The sequence below is a fragment of the Pygoscelis adeliae genome, unplaced genomic scaffold (genome assembly GCF_000699105.1).
Source record: "Pygoscelis adeliae isolate BGI_AS28 unplaced genomic scaffold, ASM69910v1 Scaffold532, whole genome shotgun sequence".
NCBI classification, from domain to species: domain Eukaryota; kingdom Metazoa; phylum Chordata; class Aves; order Sphenisciformes; family Spheniscidae; genus Pygoscelis; species Pygoscelis adeliae.
In genome coordinates this window covers 30,929-47,748 of record NW_008824245.1, presented here as the reverse complement: position 1 = coordinate 47,748, position 16,820 = coordinate 30,929, and the positions used below count along the sequence as shown (strand labels likewise).

Genomic DNA, 16,820 nt, shown 5'->3' with positions numbered 1-16,820 from the left:
GTGTGTAAGCCTCTAAAAGACAAGCCTCCAACAGGTGAGGCAGTTGTTTCTATTTTGATACTCTCTACATTAAGGTTATTGATGGTAATGTGAACACCTGCCTGTTCACAGACATTAACCCCAAACTTCTAGTCATCAGGTTTATTTCTATAACTTCTCAGATAAGTCCAGAGAAACTTTGATCATTAACAGTGCAGGCTGATATCTGAAGATTTGAACGTATTTGATCTCTTCTGTTGATGATGATGACAGTAGAATGTGAGATGGAAAGGTTAAGGGCTAGAAATGGGCAAACAATTATAAATTGTCTTGTTTACATAGCAGGTGTGTCATAGCATCTGCAAAGTGTAATCACCCTTGTTCTTTTAATTTATTTCATTGTTAAGTCTTGGGGAGGGTGGGAAGCAGTAAGATTTAGGAAGAGATGCATTGTTACTTCTTTGTCTAGTGCGGGATCTAGAGAGAGACTGGGGAGAAAGCAATGCTAAGAGGTATTGCTGTGTTCTGGGAAGAGGCCCACAGTGTGCTTGATGCTCAAGCAGCTGCGAAGAATAGTGTCTCCTGTTGCTTCTGCAACCTAGAAGTAGGCAATTTTTTTGCAGTATACTTTTGTTTTTCATAGGATCCATCAGCTGCAGGAGGAAGTTATTTTGTGGGGAAGGAGATGATATTCAAGGGAAAGAAAATGAGCCATAAATTTGACATAAATTTCATTATTTGCTTCCAATGCATTATCCCCTCCCTTGCAACAGGAAGACAGACTGAAGTAGCCCTGTTAAAGGCAGAGCTGCTTTGCAGTTCATATCGTTTCTGAAGTGAATAATGTAAAAATGAACCATTGCTAGTGGAAGTATTACTTTGTAGCTCAGTGCCTTTTTTTCCCCTCCTCACTCATAGTTTTATTGAACTCTTCTCTGTGATGCTGTCTAGTATCACTTGTAATAGAGAGATGGGAAAATGTGCCACAAACTTTCCAGGCCTTTGTATATAATGAAATTTGTGATAGTTCCCACTGTGCTAGATGTTCTCAAAGCATATATTGTTGTCATTACAGTATGTACTAACAGAGCTGTTTTTCCTATACAGGCAGCATTGTGTGCTGTTCATGTCATTAGAAAGGTGCCTGAACTCATGGAGATGTTCCTGCCAGCCACCAAAAACTTGCTGAATGAGAAGAACCATGGTAATATCTGAGACTCTACTTAGCAAGGCTATGCCATCCTTTACAGGATGGTCACTTGCTACCTAAGCCTTTTGTTTGGGAGGAACTCGAGGTTTATTTGTATGATATGTTTCTTCCCATTTCTATGCAGTGAAAGCAGATGTCATTGAGAAGGAAGGGATGTGTATGACTGCTAGTCAGCAGGACTTTTACATGGCATAGGTGACAAAAGGAACACTTTCACTATTTTTTGATAGACTTCAGAGTGGGTAGAATGAGAAAGTGTGTGATTTTTATCCAATACACTGCCTAAAAGGACTGTAAAGTGCACTTTTTAGGTTTTTTTTTTTTGTCTTCTGTTAGCATAGCAGTATAGGATTCTCTGACATTATTTTAGCAGGCATTCCCAGGACTGAGATACCTACATCACTGTCAGGAAAGAATCTTTCTTCAGTGCTGTTTTTCATCAGAACTACATCATAAAACAGATTCTTACTTTAACGGTCTTTTGTGAGATTATTCTGTTTTAATGCTTTTTCTTGCACAACTGCTTCTAGAAATTTTTTTAAAGAGAAATACTAATATTAACACCTTGACTAATTTGTATCAAGCCTGGTGCTCACCTCCCAAAGTCTTAGTCCTGTGGCACATCTGCAATGAGCATGTGCCTTAAGAAAATAGGTGGGTGTACTAGGATTTCTACAGTAGATGTTTGCAGTGCTGAAAACCCATTACAGGGAGAAGTTCTGTCTCAAGCCAGGGTAGTTGTGAGCGCCAACAGTACTAACGGGCCACAGTAGCTTCCTGAGAAGCTATTGTTTCCTTTTTTTTTTTTTTTTTTTTTGCTGCATGTGTTGTAAACCTTTGAGGTACAGGACAGATTGCATGTGGAATGTAGTTCCTGTGTGTGCAGCTAGTTTACCTTGATTTAAAATGTGATGATCAGAACATTTAGACCAGGCATTGCTTCAAATAGGCAATGGTCTGTAAGACTCTTTGTCAGTAAGTGATGCCTACATGGTCCAACTTGGTAGCGTGAGATCCTCTGTCTTTATCTTATGCAACCCTGAAAAGATGAGAGCTGTTCTGTTCCCTCGTTAAAGGTGGGAACACTCCCCTTCAAGCCTTGGCCAAGCAGAGAATTGAGTCTAGGTTCACCTGAATTCAAGAACCGGATCATCTTTTCTGCTTTCCTCATCCTTAAAAATCATCATCTCCTTTCCAGCAGTCTTAGCCATGGGCTTTGTGTTGAGCTCTCTCTGAAGCATATATATGAAACCCTTTTAGCAGCCTCTTGGGAGGTCTCAGTGATAAGTAAGCAGTGTCAGTGTTAAGAAAGCTGTGACACAAGCTTTATAGATAGATATTTATGTACTTCAAAACAGATTTTTAGATAGAACCTGCAGTAGGTCAGAAAGCTGCATAGCTTGTAGAATATAAATGCCATCTTCTCTGTAGAAAACACTTATTAAGCAGGTTTGTAGTCTCTTTCTGAGTCAGGAGCTCTCCAGTGCAGACTTAACAGCTACAGAAAATGAACAGCTGAAAAAGTTAGCATCTGAGAAGGATTGCTGTGTTACAGCTGGATGCGGATGTAAAATAATGCTCATTGTTGAAGTTTCATGCTTAACCTGTTAGTGAGATATAACCTTGTAATCTGGCATTGACATCTAGTTAAATGGTTTGTAACTAACATGCCTTTTCTAACTATTTTCAGAGATGCTTTGACTGGGTTTTGTTAAGGCAGGGCACACAGCAGCTGGTTGCCAATGCGCAGACACTGGCTTGACCACGCAGTCTACTATAATCTTTCGCTAGACTGAGTTCTGAGACCTTCTGAGGAAGGCCCAATTCAGGTCACATAAGGTTGGCTAGGGTACCCAAATCAGAAGAGAAAATCAGGGAGCATGAGGAGCCCAACACCTACAATGCAATTAATGGATACTGTCCTTCAACAGTCTTATGTTTGTATAGAATCACAGAATGGTTTGGGTTGGAAGGGACCTTAAAGATCATCTAGTCCAACTATGTCTGTTACCATCTGACTGTGTTTAGTATTCAAGGTTCTGCAGACAGTCTAATTTCTCTCCTCCTTTGGTCTTTAGTTGCAGCTTTAAGACGTGAGCACATTGGTATCTGCTTTCCCTTGGGCACAGCTACAAGTGCAAATATATTTTGGGGTAGATATGTTGAATTCAAGACGAATTTTTTTTAATGATCTCCTGTTGTTTCCTTATGATCTTTGTCACATGTCTGGAGCCAATGAAATTATATTAAATGTAGATACTTTTTTCTCCCCCCCCCTCACCTTTAGGTGTTCTTCACACATCAGTTGTCCTCCTCACAGAGATGTGTGAGAGAAGCCCAGACATGCTTGCACACTTTAGAAAGGTAAGTGTGAACTGATAATATTGCAGAGTTAATATTCATAGTTTTGTTTGTGATGGGTTGGGGTGTTTTTGTGGTGGTTTTTTTTTTTACTGATGTGTCCTCTTAGTCTTCCTAGTGAAAGCAGTGTGCATGTCTTTTAATAAAATCCTTACAGCTATTTGGGTGAAGAATTTAATGATGCTTATTATCAAATTTTTTTTTTAAAATCATTGTTTGGGAATTTTGTGTGTATCCAGCCCTAATCCCCTTCCATAAGTGGGTAAGTTACAAAACATCAGTCTTAAGACTGTACAGTATGAAACTCATCCTAAAGTTAGATTTAAAGTGTCCTCTTCGATGTTCCCTTAGGGTTTTTTCCCCACTCTTTGTAGCTAATTGCATAGTGACATTGGAATCACGAATGTATTAAACAAAGAGGCAAAGATGAAAAACTGAGGCTTATACCAACATGCCTTAACCACAGCCCCATAATTTTATAAACTCAGGTCAAAAATACCAATTATATCGTTTTCCATTTTAACTTAAGGGTTTGAGAGTCAATGTCACTCTTCCTCTTCTGGTTAGGAATGTTTGCTGCTTCTCTCCCCGCTTCCCCCCCCCAGCACAAACTTCCTTATGCTGTTTGCTGTGATTTGCTGTGTGGTGGTATTGCCATATGAAAGACTACCAATAGAAGGGTATCTGAAAATTGCATTGATTATGTCATTCTGACTTCTTGGTCAAAGAAGGAGAAATTGAACAAACCTGGTAGAACAGAACTGGCCATTTGTTCCTCTGAAAAATCTTAAAGGTGCTTATTTATCGGCATGCCCAGTTTACTGTTCTTCCTTGGCTTGTCCATATCATTAGGGATTTCAAGCAGTACATCCTCTGATGCATCTTAGTGTTTTGGCATGCATTTTCCTTTGCCCTGATTGTATATGTCAAAGAAGGAATGAAAGTGGGACTAGGGTCATCTTGAAGGAAGCCATCCCTGCTACTAATTGCTTAGTTAAGACGATAGTTGTGGGAAAAGAGAGAAGAGCTAAGTCCACAAAATTTAGGTACTAGGTACATTCTTTTCTAGCTATCTCTTGTAGTTGTTTATGCTGTGAATGGTATAACATTGATCTGTCCCTAATGCCTGCTTTGTCTGTTTTGTCCCTTTTGTCTGTTTGGAATCCTGCTGTGTGTTAGAATGAAAAGGTAAGAGTTAATTCTCCTTTGCAATGCCTGCATTGAATCTGTAGATGTTTGTCTCTTGTGAGGCAGTGCCTCTTAATGCCACATTTGTGATTGATGCCACATGCTTAGATCAACTGTACTTGTCTAATGCTTTTTGTGTGTTGGTCTTGTCACTAAACTTCTATACCCATGACAGCCCTGAATCTCAGTTGTAGCCTTCTCCAAACACGAGCCTGCTTTCCTCAAGCTTTCTCTCATTTGAGGAATACTTTAGGGAACTTTTTTGTACATTTGCATACTGTAGCCCTGGGCTTTCTTCTTATCACAAATTGGGCTTTGTGTTTTGCCTGAATCATGGGGCAACTTTGGGTGATTCCCAAAAGGGACCAGGAGAGGCAATTACTTAGCTGCCTGTAAGTGGGCTTACCGTGCTGCAAAGAGCTACTGAGTACAGTTGCATTGCTGATATTTTTCGTGGGTGTAATTTGACTCCAGAAGATTGAGGGGGTGGCCCCCAACCAATCTCCATGGCTGCAATGTTTCCCTTTGTTTGTCCTGTCCTCAGTCCTGATAACTCTTGCATGTTAGAAGGCAAAGAAAATGTTAATCAGGGTTCCAGGAATGCTCCAGCAGGTCACTCCACTTGCCTGTTACTCTGTCTTGAGGGAAGACGTTGCAACATTCTTCGGTTTCCTCTTTAAGGCAGATAATAGGAAATTCATAGTTCCTTTTGTTTGTGTATTTTATGAAATGCGTGTTTTCAGAGGAGTACGTAATTCCTGAAGAGCGAAGGTAGGAATAAAAAGAGACGATGGGGAAACTCAGCTGATTTTCTTCTTGTACTGTACCACAAATGTACAGGACTTTACTCCAGAAAACATTGCCCATTTAGTATGTCCACATGCAGATGTTGTGCTCTGTAAGTCACGCTGTGCTTTGGCACCTTCTGCTACTATCTATCCTGAATCTGAAGTACCATCTTGATTTGATGTTGTCAGAAGTGGCAACTTCATTATAAGCAATCTCTGATCTGGTAAAAATTTAGTGTGAATGCAATCCCTGACTCATAGTAGGCATAAATGAATGCAGGAGCAGCCCATCTCAAGGACGGGAAAATTTAAGTCTTAAGGGTGAATCATTGGGAAGGGTTTTGTAGAGAACGTTTTGATAAACTGTAATTGTCATACATGGAGTTGAGAGAAAGAATGATGCTGTCCTGGTGCTAGCCATGCTTCAGGAGTGAAAAATCCACTTAGTGCAGCCACTGTAACACCTCTGTCTAGTTTGTCACCTCATCTCCAGACAGTGTCTGAATTATTTTAATAATACCAGCACCGACAGGAATAGAAGAAACTTTCTATGGAAGGAATAAAGGTTGTAGAGATCTACATCTCTACGTCATCCACCAGGAGTGTTTTTTCTCTTACAGTTCAATGAAAATTAGTCCAATTTCTGTCTTTCAACCTTAAGATTTTTCATAGGATGTGTTGGAAGTGAGCTTCCATTTCATCCCTGAAGACTATTTTGTTACTTATAGCTGCTAGGAAGGTTTTTGGATATAAATAGTAGGTTTGTTATAGCTTGTCTGCTTTAATGATTGGCTTATTTGCCACGTTCTGTCCTAAACTGATTACTCGCTTGGCATGTGTGAGATACTATGGAGAAATTCTATTACGGTTCCTCAGAGCTGCCCTGACAGATGAAGTGCATCGCTAGAGATGCCTAAGATGGAGGGAGTTGAACCAAACTTTTGCAAATAGGTAGCATTTCTTCAAAGCTGTGTACAAGTCTTGAAAGATAACGTATTCCTATGGGTAGATGTCTACTGGGAGACCAGTGCCACCAACATCTGAGGAATCTGAACTGCTTCTGAAAGTTTTTTAGCCCACACAGTTGGAAAGAAACTTTAAAATATGAACAGTGTAAGTTGATATGATTTTGTGCTCCTGAATCTGGCATAGTAGCAGTGCTTCCATCAGTTTCTCTGCTATTATGCAGAACCCTTCTGACAGCAGTGAAGCAAAGAGTTCGGTCAGTTTAGTGTTGCTGCTCTTGCCGAGAAGTTTGGGATGAAGAGGAGGAGAATAGACCCTGGAGCAGGGAAGTAGTCGTCTAACCATAGAGCCCTGGGGGAAGGCTGGAGTGAAACTCATTCTCTGCCCTATTTGGAAAGTCTTGGAGGGGAAGCAGATCACAAAGCTTTTCTTTCTAGAAGCTAAGTTGGATGGAGTGTCAAACTTGAAGGAATTCTTAATAATTTACTCTAATCATAGCAGTACAGTACTTGAAAAGATCAAAATGCTTGGCTATGCCTGATGCTTCCATGGAGATGTATGCTAAAAATGAGTCAGGAGCTAATGTAAAACTCCCAAGCGAAGTCCTGGAATTAACCATTTTAATAGTCCCAGCACATCCCCTTTTCACAAAGAGAGGAATTTAAGTTGGCATTTCCTCTCAGGTCTCAACTGCCAAGCTCTGGTAGATTTAGTACTTTAAAGATACAATATGGTGCTCAGGTCCCAGCTTAACTGTTTCTAGTTCTGCCCTAGCTAAGCTGTAGGTATTAATATAAAATTAGCTGTAGATGTGCAGGTTGAACTTTGTGGAAGAATCCATAGACTTACTTGCTTTCAAATACAAGATTTGTTCTTGGAGCTGTACTTCAAAGCTGGGGGGGGTGTGGGGGGGGTGGGCAAAGGAACAACACCCTAATGGGACAACTCTCTTCTTCACAGCTTGTTCCCCAATTAGTTCGTATTCTGAAGAACCTTATTATGTCTGGGTATTCACCAGAGCATGATGTGTCTGGGATCAGTGACCCCTTTTTGCAGGTGAGAACTGATGCAAACAATGATTGATAGCTTTAATTCTAGTACTGTGTTTTGAGACTTAGGTATGATGAGATGGTTACGTGAGGGCAGCTGTGTTGATTTTAAGATTTTGTGTCTTTGTTAGAGCTGAGTGTGAAAATGCTCTTTATCTACCGTAGTGAAAGACACCTGCCTTAGTTTAAACAGCAGTTGTAGTACTTTGTCATATTATGTGAAGTTGTGACAAAAGGGAGAAGCAGCAACATGTGTTGGTCTTGCAAGGCTGTGCCTAGTGGGTAATGGGGGTATTCTTAACAGTTCTGGCTAGTGGGAAGAAAATGAGCACAGCATAAGCCTGTTCTTGTTGGTAAAGGTCTTATTAAGGATAAGTATTTTGCTTAGGAATGGAAATCAGCAGCTTGTTTTGCTTCTTTGCCACTCCTAAGGAAGTGTACTGGGCATTTCATGGCCTCCATGTGAAACACTGCCATCCAATGAGATTTTCTTTGCTTTATTTTGTCAAATAGGTACGAATCCTGCGGTTACTAAGAATTCTAGGGCGAAATGATGATGATTCTAGTGAAGCAATGAATGATATACTTGCACAGGTGAGGTCTGCAAGGTTGATGACAGTGTAAACTTTCTCTTTTGGTTTCTTAATAATTTGGATTCAGCAGCACTGGTGAGGATACAGCTGGTTACTATTCTGGGTTGAATTTTGCTGCAAGAGACACATGTTCATAGGTGTGATGCTTGTTTGCTAGGGATTGGTTAGTTTCACTGCCTGTTCTGCAGAGCAGCACAAAGGGGGTCTGTTTTGGATGCATTGGAGTCACTTATTTTGTTTCTTTTCTGCAGGTTGCCACTAATACAGAAACAAGTAAAAACGTGGGAAATGCCATTCTCTATGAAACTGTGCTGACTATTATGGACATAAAATCTGAGAGTGGACTGCGAGTAAGTTGCCTCTGCTATGGCCTTTTTTTTTCCCTAGGCCTGTATTAGAGTAATTTGTGTAGAGAACATGAAGAAAAGTTGTTTCACCCAAACATAGCTCTGCTGGCTCTGGGTAAGACTGTAGCCTCTTCAGTAGCTGGTGTTTGTGTTTTTTAAAAAATAAAAAAGCAAAACTGCCTGTTGACTGTGTTCCCTTGAGTGCAGGAGAGAGCCTGTGCAGTGTTTCTCTTAGCTTTTCCTCTGCTTAGTCAGCTTCTAGAGTTCTTTATGTTATGCTTTTGGCCAAGAACTGCAATGGTAGCTTTGACACGTTGCCTTTAAAATCATCTTGAAACAATGAAGATGACCAGCAGCCTTTTTTGATCACTGACCTTCCCTAACTCTTTCTGCAGGTGTTAGCCATTAACATCCTAGGCCGTTTCTTATTAAACAACGACAAAAATATTAGGTAAGTTATATGAAGTGTGTTTTGGCAACACCCAGTTTAAAATGTGTAAGAAGCTATTACACAAAGATTATGCTGAGGTAGAGCTTTCCAGGAGACCATACTGGGAAGTATTGTTGTTGGAGTTAGTAAGACTGTCTAGCTTTCTTCTTTCTTGGTGCGTTCTTTTCTGTGTGAAAATCTTAACTGTGGCCCTGCCCTTCTTAGTTGATGAGTCTGGGTATATGATCTAATTCTCAACATGTGATTTCTTAATCTAGTCAAGTGTTTTTTCTGATAACCTGTGAATCTCCTGTCTTGTCCCAACTGGTCTGTGGACATTCAAATCAGAGTTGGCATTGGAGATCTGACAAATTAGGCAAAGACTGTGGTTTTTCAGTCTAAACTTCTTCCTCTGTTTCCTCTCATTACTTCAGTTATGTTCCTTTTACTCATGATAGTAACTGCGTGCTGTTGGCAACACAGAAGTTGTGCTTTGGTCACTATGAATCTGAACATGGAATTGCTGCAACTGCTAAAATTAAGTCCCATCTCTAGGCATTTTGATTGCAAATCATGATATGGGTAGAAGACTCCAGCCTTGAGAATTGCAAGTCACACTAGTTTGAGTGTACGATCTCCAGAGGTCTAATCTTTAATTGTCTTGTCTTTTCAAAATCCTTGTGAAGACTGGACAACTGACATGAGCCCAGGAATTGGGACAGGTGCTTGTTCGGGCAGCAGGATGTTGTTAGGCATGCTACAGTTTAGTATGGTAACTCACCTTTGAAGATAGGCAAGGCACTCCCCTGGAAGATTTCCATTTGTTACTGAGTACAAGGAACAACAACTGTTCTGTTGCAAAATAAGTCTAAGTTTTGGGGGGAGGGGTGTGTGTGTGTGTGAGTGTCTGTGCATAGAAATTAAATGCCTACTGTCAATTATTTGTTACTATATGTCCTTATCCCAGATATGTAGCTTTGACATCATTGTTGAAAACTGTGCAGACAGACCATAATGCAGTACAGCGGCATAGAAGCACGATTGTGGACTGCCTGAAGGATCTGGATGTCTCCATTAAAAGGTAATTGAAATATCAATGAAATAGACTATCAAGGTTGACAGCCTATGGGAAGTGAGCAGGGCACAGGGGAGAATGACAATAATCTTGGGGAACTGTAAGTGAGAGTAGTATTAATGCATAGTATGGTTCATACTTCAAAGAAGGTAATGAAGATGTGCAGCCACCTTCTTTGGGAAGCTGCTTTTACATTTTATGCATCTTGGATTGGAAAAAAATATTTTTGTTTGCCTGAATTTTTCCAAAATGGAGTGAACGGAGATCAGATTGTGTGCTCGCAACAAGATGGAAAGCCTCCATAAAGTATGATCCTAATCAAAGCTACTCTGACATGCTCTATTGCTTTTCTTTCCCAGGTGAACAGGCAGTGCTATGTTGTCTTGAAGCAGTGTTAAGCCATTCAAATAATGTATTCTAGATTAAATTTGATTAGGCAGTGGTAGAATTCAGACTTACTTGATTGTTCAAATAACTTGCTTACAAACCACGTCCTGTTATGCATTCTTTGGTGTTCATTTGTCATTTAAGTAGCGGTATGTTGCTACTTCTCTGGGCAATGGGAGAGCTTGCAACCTTATTTCTCACTACAGGAAGACTTTTTTCTGATACTCAGTCTAAAATTCTTCCTCTGTTTCTTCTCATTACTTATGTTCCTTTTACTCATAGTAACTTTCTCCTGTTTCTGTCAGACACTCATAGATACTCTTGAATTGTTTGATCTCACTTTTGCCCAACCTATATGGAATACTGCTCTTCTAAATTGAGTCTTTCAGCCTGTCAGTTGCTTGCTCTTTCTTTCAGAACTCTCTTCCTTATTGTTATTCTTTCTATAACTGGTGGTTGGAGCTCAGTGCAGCATACAACGTGTCAGTGATAGTCACAGTTGCATCCCTGTTGCTTCTTGTGGAATCTGTCTGCTGCAGGCAAAAATTTCATTGAGCTCTCATCACATTATGAATACACTTTCAAAATTGCTCAACCTCTTTTTTCCATGTTGTCAAACTGATTAGATACATCTTAGATACTCATTCTGATAGGCATTCTCCAAATTTATGCCCATCTTTGAATCAGATCTAGATTTTTAACAGCACTGTTCAGTTTAATATGTACAGAATAGGAAAGAAATTGGATCTGTCTCGCTTCTGAAACTTAGTTGGGTTATCAACTTAGATATAATAGGTATCATGTAATCTATTTTTACAGTTGCAATCTATCCCAAGACACAAATTTATATCTTATATGCTGAGCAAGTCAGGCTGCTGTTGCAGTTTGTTGCCAGAGCCAGCCTGAGGCTAGGTTGTGGAATAGCAAAGCCCCATCTATTGGGCTAGGATAGGAGGCAACAAAAGCACTTTATTGGTGCCTGCTAGGAAAACATAGGTATGGTACAAATGACAGAGCTTCATGTCTGAGTGCTGTTGGAGGATGAAGCCTTTGAGTGATCCATCAGCAGAGCATGATGTTGCCGTGCTGACACTCGTGCTGCTGACAATGCACTGTCTTCATTGAAGCAATATATTGACTGGATGTCAGAGTCCCCAGGTAGCAGGTTTCAAGCACTGGGACTTGAGGGAAAGACATGATACCTGGTGTTGGTTATCTGAAGCATGGCCTGTTCTAATCGTCTTTTAACCATTGCAGCGCATCTTTGGTCCATGTAGTATTATTCAGAATGGCTTTGCCATTTAATTCAAGTCTTTTTGTCTGTCTGCTTGACATAATTAAACCACGTGATTAGGAACTTTGTGACAGAAATGAGCCAAGTAATATGATTGAAGGTAAGCAATATGTGTTGAGATAAATGCCTGGTGTTAAGATTGCAGAGTACCTCTGTGTACCTGCAGTATTGATATATCTGCTATAATGTGACTGAAAAGTTAAACGTAAACATGGAAAACTTGTAACCCAGTAGGGTTAGGTGTAAGGAGTTGGGAACTAATCGGAGGGATGAAAACAACTCTAATAATGGTATAGGTCTTCAACCAGCCACAGATCTAGATGATAAAAGGTAACAATTTAGTTATGTATTTCCACCCTAATTCTGAACACCTCTGTGTTTTCTAGGTCCCTGGGTATTAGTTGGGTAAAAAGCAAAATAGCGCATTTACAGTTCACAATTCTGTAGAAATCCTTCTTATTACAATAGTAACTAGGGAGATGTTGAGAAGCAGTGCTGTCTAGATGTTTTCAGGTTCTTGAGAACAAATAGCTTGTGCCCAATACCATTGGGTTGGGTAATGTGCCTGGTCTAAGTTGTTGTTTCATGAATATTGGGAAAATACTAAGTGATCAGAAAAAATAACTGTGTCCATGTAGTGATAGGTTAGCAGGCTTGACACTGGAGCAAGACATTATCAGTGGGACTGCTCATGGGTTTGTTGCCAGTAAATACATGAAAGGATGACAGCATAACTCATGCATCTCAATGTTATGATTTTAATGAAAATTGCTGGAGTTAAAGACACATTGAAGTCTTATCAATTTGAAGAAAGTATATATTACAAAATAGACTTTAGGCCTTCTGGCATAATTTTGGACATAATCTGTTGCACAGCAAGCAGTACAAAATCACTGTACACTTGAAGTAGTTCAGCAACTATCCAGATGATTTCAAAAGATAACTGAAATGGAGGAGGAAGTTTGTTATGTGCTATGAGGATCTTTCTTGTCTTCTAGTAGGCTATGTCAGTGACAGGCAGAGAATAAAGTTCCTGATAGTATGAAGAGGACACAACTTGAAGGTTTGGGTTCTGGATTACACCAAACACTCAATTTTAAAGAATAGTCAAGGTGGTTTAGTGAGGCTGTTTTAATGCATTGTTTTAATGCATTTTAACATTACTAATTGCCAATGTTGTACAGAAATCAGTTGTATTTGAAGATAGTAGTCTTCATTCAAAAAATGTCAGAAGAATGGGAGAGCTGTGCTAGAATGAACTGCAGAAGCTTCAAGTAGAAGGGCTAAGGACTAGCCTCTGACCTGTCAATGTACTCTGTCTAGTTGTGGTGTCAACTTGTTGGGGGTGACGAGTGGGTTCTGAAAACACCACCAGGGTAATTTTGTGTTCTAGAAATCTTACGTAGTCTATCTGACAGGATACGATAATGATTATCAGTTAATATTTTAAATCTCTACTGTATTTGAATCTCTAATATATGGAGATTGAAGCAGGTCTCTTCTAGATCCGTGAAGCTGGAGAAAGCGTGTTGTAGCATGGATTACTTATTGCAGTTGTGTGTCAGAAATGACCAGCATGCAATTACAAATACTTGGATAGTCAGACCTTAATGCTGATGGACTCTGGTTGCTGAAAGATATTTCTAGCCTTTAGGACATCTGGATAAGTGTTTCTAGAACATCCCCACTCCCCCTTAGTTTTTTTGGTGGTGGGTATTTACTGTCTGCCCATTAACAGGAAAATACTGGTACATTTAATGTGGAATGCTGTTCTCGCAGGATTAATAAATATTGCTCTCTTCTTAACTAAAAGGTAAGTGCATTTGAGTAGCTGGACTTGGGTTTTGTTTTGGGGTTGGTGGTGTGGTGGTTTGTGGTTTTTTTCCTTTTTTTTTTTTACTTTACTAGAAGATACTTTATTGGTTTTCTGTCTCTTGCCCTAGGCGTGCAATGGAACTGAGTTTTGCTCTTGTTAATGGGAACAATGTCCGTGGAATGATGAAGGAGTTGCTGTATTTCTTAGATTCCTGTGAACCAGAGTTCAAGGCAGACTGTGCATCTGGAATATTTCTTGCAGCTGAAAAGTATGGGGTCAATTTACTTGCTTTGATTTTTTTTTTTTGTACATCCTCAGAATTACGAGCATTTTGCATGTTGTTCCTCATCCCCCAAGAGAGAATATGTTGATCATCTCTTTTCCATTTGCTGGTCTGTGTGTGGTTTGTCAGTTTTAACCCACTCTGAGGAACAGGACACACTAGTGCCTTGGGGACACACTAGTGTGTCCCATATGGATAGACTTCATACCACTAAACGTATATATTGATTTCTGCTGCACTTTGGAACAGGTATTGTGCTGACATCCTGGCCCTGGCTCCCCTCCACACACACACATTCTCTCTGGTTAGTTGTACAAGTGAGATGATCTCATTACTGTTGAGCCATTATAATCAGCAGCCTGACTTTGAAGTATCGTATATGCAAGGTATGGCTGTGCTATATTATACAGACTTGTATATTCATTCAGCTTGCTGATATCAGCATTAATACAAAAAAATCAAAGAATGCGAAGTGTGTGGTGTTTTGTTTTGTGGGGGTTTTTTGTGTGTGTTTTGTTGGTGTCCTCCCCTCAGGAAACAGTGAGGCAGGAAGTAAGTGAATGGGGAGGTTCTGATGATGGGTTTCTTGCTGGTGTAGAAGGCTAGCAGTTATTGCTCTAACTTGTTTTCTTAATTTTGTCAGATATGCTCCTTCCAAACGCTGGCACATAGACACAATTATGAGAGTCTTAACAACGGTAAGTGAGGTTGCCTCTCTCGTATGTGACTGCATAATAATTTTTTAATTCTGTAGGAAGTTACTCATCATCAAGTTGGAGATGGCTATAAAGGCTGGTAGCTAACAAATGCTACAATACACAGAGGAAGTGTACTTACATGGTAGTGACCCAAGGCAGCCAATCAGAAATATGTAAACTCAGTAAATATGACTGAGTGGATTTTAGAAGAAATTTATGGTTTCAGAAACACACAAGAATACAGTGTGTAGCAGAGGTTTTTTCCTACTGCAGTAATCACATTAGCTTCTAAGTTAGGACAGCTCTTGTGCTGTCTGTGATTCCAATATATAGTGCTTTCAGGGGAGGGTGAACACAGCCTTAAGTGACTTGCAAAGAGAAAGGGGGTGAAACAATTTCTTGGAATTATCCCAAGTTGGGTTTATCAAAGCTTTTTTAATGAAACTGTATCAACAGCTTTCTAGTTCTTCTTCTTTGGGTTTAATTATTACTCTTTTCCTACATGAATTTATTTATAAACATCATAGCTGAAGTGGAACTGGAGTAGTGTTTTGGCAAACCAGAGGGAAGAGGTCTTGATAACTTGGGTAGGCAGTGTGTTCCCTGAGGCAAAGGAGTGGGAAGAGATTTATTTTATCAGTATGAGTGTTCAAACTTGAGAAGTTCATCAAGAAGCGAGTCTGGCTTGTGTGCTATTTTGCCACCCTGAAACAGAGAAAAGTAGATTCCTCTGAACTGAGAATTGATTTCCATTAGAAGGTTGGCTGTGAGAATTGCTCTCAGATTACTTCCTTCAATAAAGTAACTTTCTTCTCTTGGCTGCTGGAGAAACCGTTTATAAAGCTGTATTCATGAGACTACCTACTGCAGACTCTTACAGATAAACATCCTTTTCAGTTTAGCAGACTTATGAGAACTAGCACAGAAAGATGGTATCAGCCATCTTTTGGCTAGGTGGATTCTCACTAGTTGACCTAATTGGGCTCCTTCTTTTTGCATGCTCTGCTGTCAGTGCCAGAGGAGTGCCTAAACAGAACAGGTTTTGAACAATATACATCTTCCCTTCAGTGCCAAAGCTGTGTGATTGTGTGTTGCCCCCCATACTTTCCTGGCCATAAGGTGGGCTTTTCTCTCTGAGCTCTGTGTTCCTATCCTCTAACCAAAGAGTGATATGCAGGCAAGTTCCTGGGTCCTGTGCTTATTTGGCATAGCGTCTGGCTTTGAGCGAGTGATTGAATAAACTGTGTTCTGCCCCCAGGGTGTCTTTGACTTAAAGCCTTCCATTTAACAAAGCGGTTTTCTGTGTTGCTGTTTGTTCCTTCTGTAGCACAGGCTTCTTACGTCCACACTCTATCCTCTTGACAATTTCAGGATATCTATAGTATGGATTTCTCTGGGTATAGCTGAGTTCATTGGGAAAATGTGTTGTCCTGAACTTCTACCCATCTGAGCCTGCTCAAAATCAACCATAAAGTGCTTGGGGATGAGGAAGTTGATTTTTATTTCCATGCACATTGGGTGGCTTTGTGAAGGATATCAGCAGATGCTGGGTGTTACTGAGAAGTCGGATAGTGAAACCTAACAGCTTTTATTTGTCTCTCGAATACACAATTGTTCTTGCAGGCAGGAAGTTACGTTCGTGATGATGCTGTTCCAAATCTGATTCAGCTAATAACTAATAGTGTGGAGATGCATGCCTACACTGTGCAGAGACTCTACAAAGCCATCCTTGGTGATTACTCCCAGGTAATACCAAATGTGACCAGCCACCTTCAGTTTCCTTGTTGTACTGCAATAAGCATGTTTACTAAGCATCTCAAGGTAAGCCAACATCACACTGCCTAGCTCCAAGGGACAGATCACATGTCTTCTATAAGTTCATGTTCTTTTTATTTTCTCTAATTCTCTTACGGAATTCTTGATCGAATCAAATATTCCTGTTTCTTCTGCTGTGGAGAACTTCCTTGGCTGGAAGGAGGGCTAAACTTGCTCTGGGAAATGGTGATGGTTTAATTTGTCATACAGGCATCAATTTATCTCTGAGGCATCTGATTTTTCTTATTCTGACAGCAGCCCCTGGTGCAAGTGGCTTCTTGGTGCATAGGAGAGTACGGAGATCTTCTGGTGTCTGGTCAGTGTGAAGAGGAGGAACCTATACAGGTATAGCTTGGGAAAGAACAACAACTGTGTACCTGGCTGAGGCTGGCGCTGCTTGATGCTGGCTATGTGAGGGCAATGCTTGCACTGGTTACTTAGCACTGGTGTCCATGATGGTGATGGACCCTGGACAGGAATCTTCTCCCCATGCTACAGGCATGGGCAGCATAAACACCCACTGTGAGGACTGCAGCTACAA

The 16,820-nt window shown here is 40.3% G+C and overlaps 1 protein-coding gene across 3 annotated transcripts in view; it reads left to right on the top strand.

Moving 5' to 3' along the window:
* The window catches only part of AP1G1 (adaptor-related protein complex 1, gamma 1 subunit), a 36,909-nt gene that overhangs the window by 7,354 nt on the left and 12,735 nt on the right, over window positions 1–16,820 (top strand). For 2 of the 3 annotated variants that reach the window (XR_664075.1, XM_009335247.1), the window contains exons 4-15: window positions 1,087–1,183; window positions 3,477–3,553; window positions 4,730–4,738; window positions 7,453–7,548; window positions 8,055–8,135; window positions 8,386–8,484; window positions 8,877–8,932; window positions 9,879–9,992; window positions 13,611–13,751; window positions 14,410–14,464; window positions 16,088–16,210; window positions 16,535–16,624. Coding sequence is in view for 2 of the 3 variants with exons in the window: in XM_009335247.1 (XP_009333522.1) it covers window positions 1,087–1,183; window positions 3,477–3,553; window positions 4,730–4,738; window positions 7,453–7,548; window positions 8,055–8,135; window positions 8,386–8,484; window positions 8,877–8,932; window positions 9,879–9,992; window positions 13,611–13,751; window positions 14,410–14,464; window positions 16,088–16,210; window positions 16,535–16,624 (1,038 nt within the window). In the remaining variant the exon portion in view is untranslated. The remainder of the gene's footprint in view (window positions 1–1,086; window positions 1,184–3,476; window positions 3,554–4,729; window positions 4,739–7,452; window positions 7,549–8,054; window positions 8,136–8,385; window positions 8,485–8,876; window positions 8,933–9,878; window positions 9,993–13,610; window positions 13,752–14,409; window positions 14,465–16,087; window positions 16,211–16,534; window positions 16,625–16,820) is intronic. The other variant, XM_009335249.1, reaches the window with a different exon arrangement.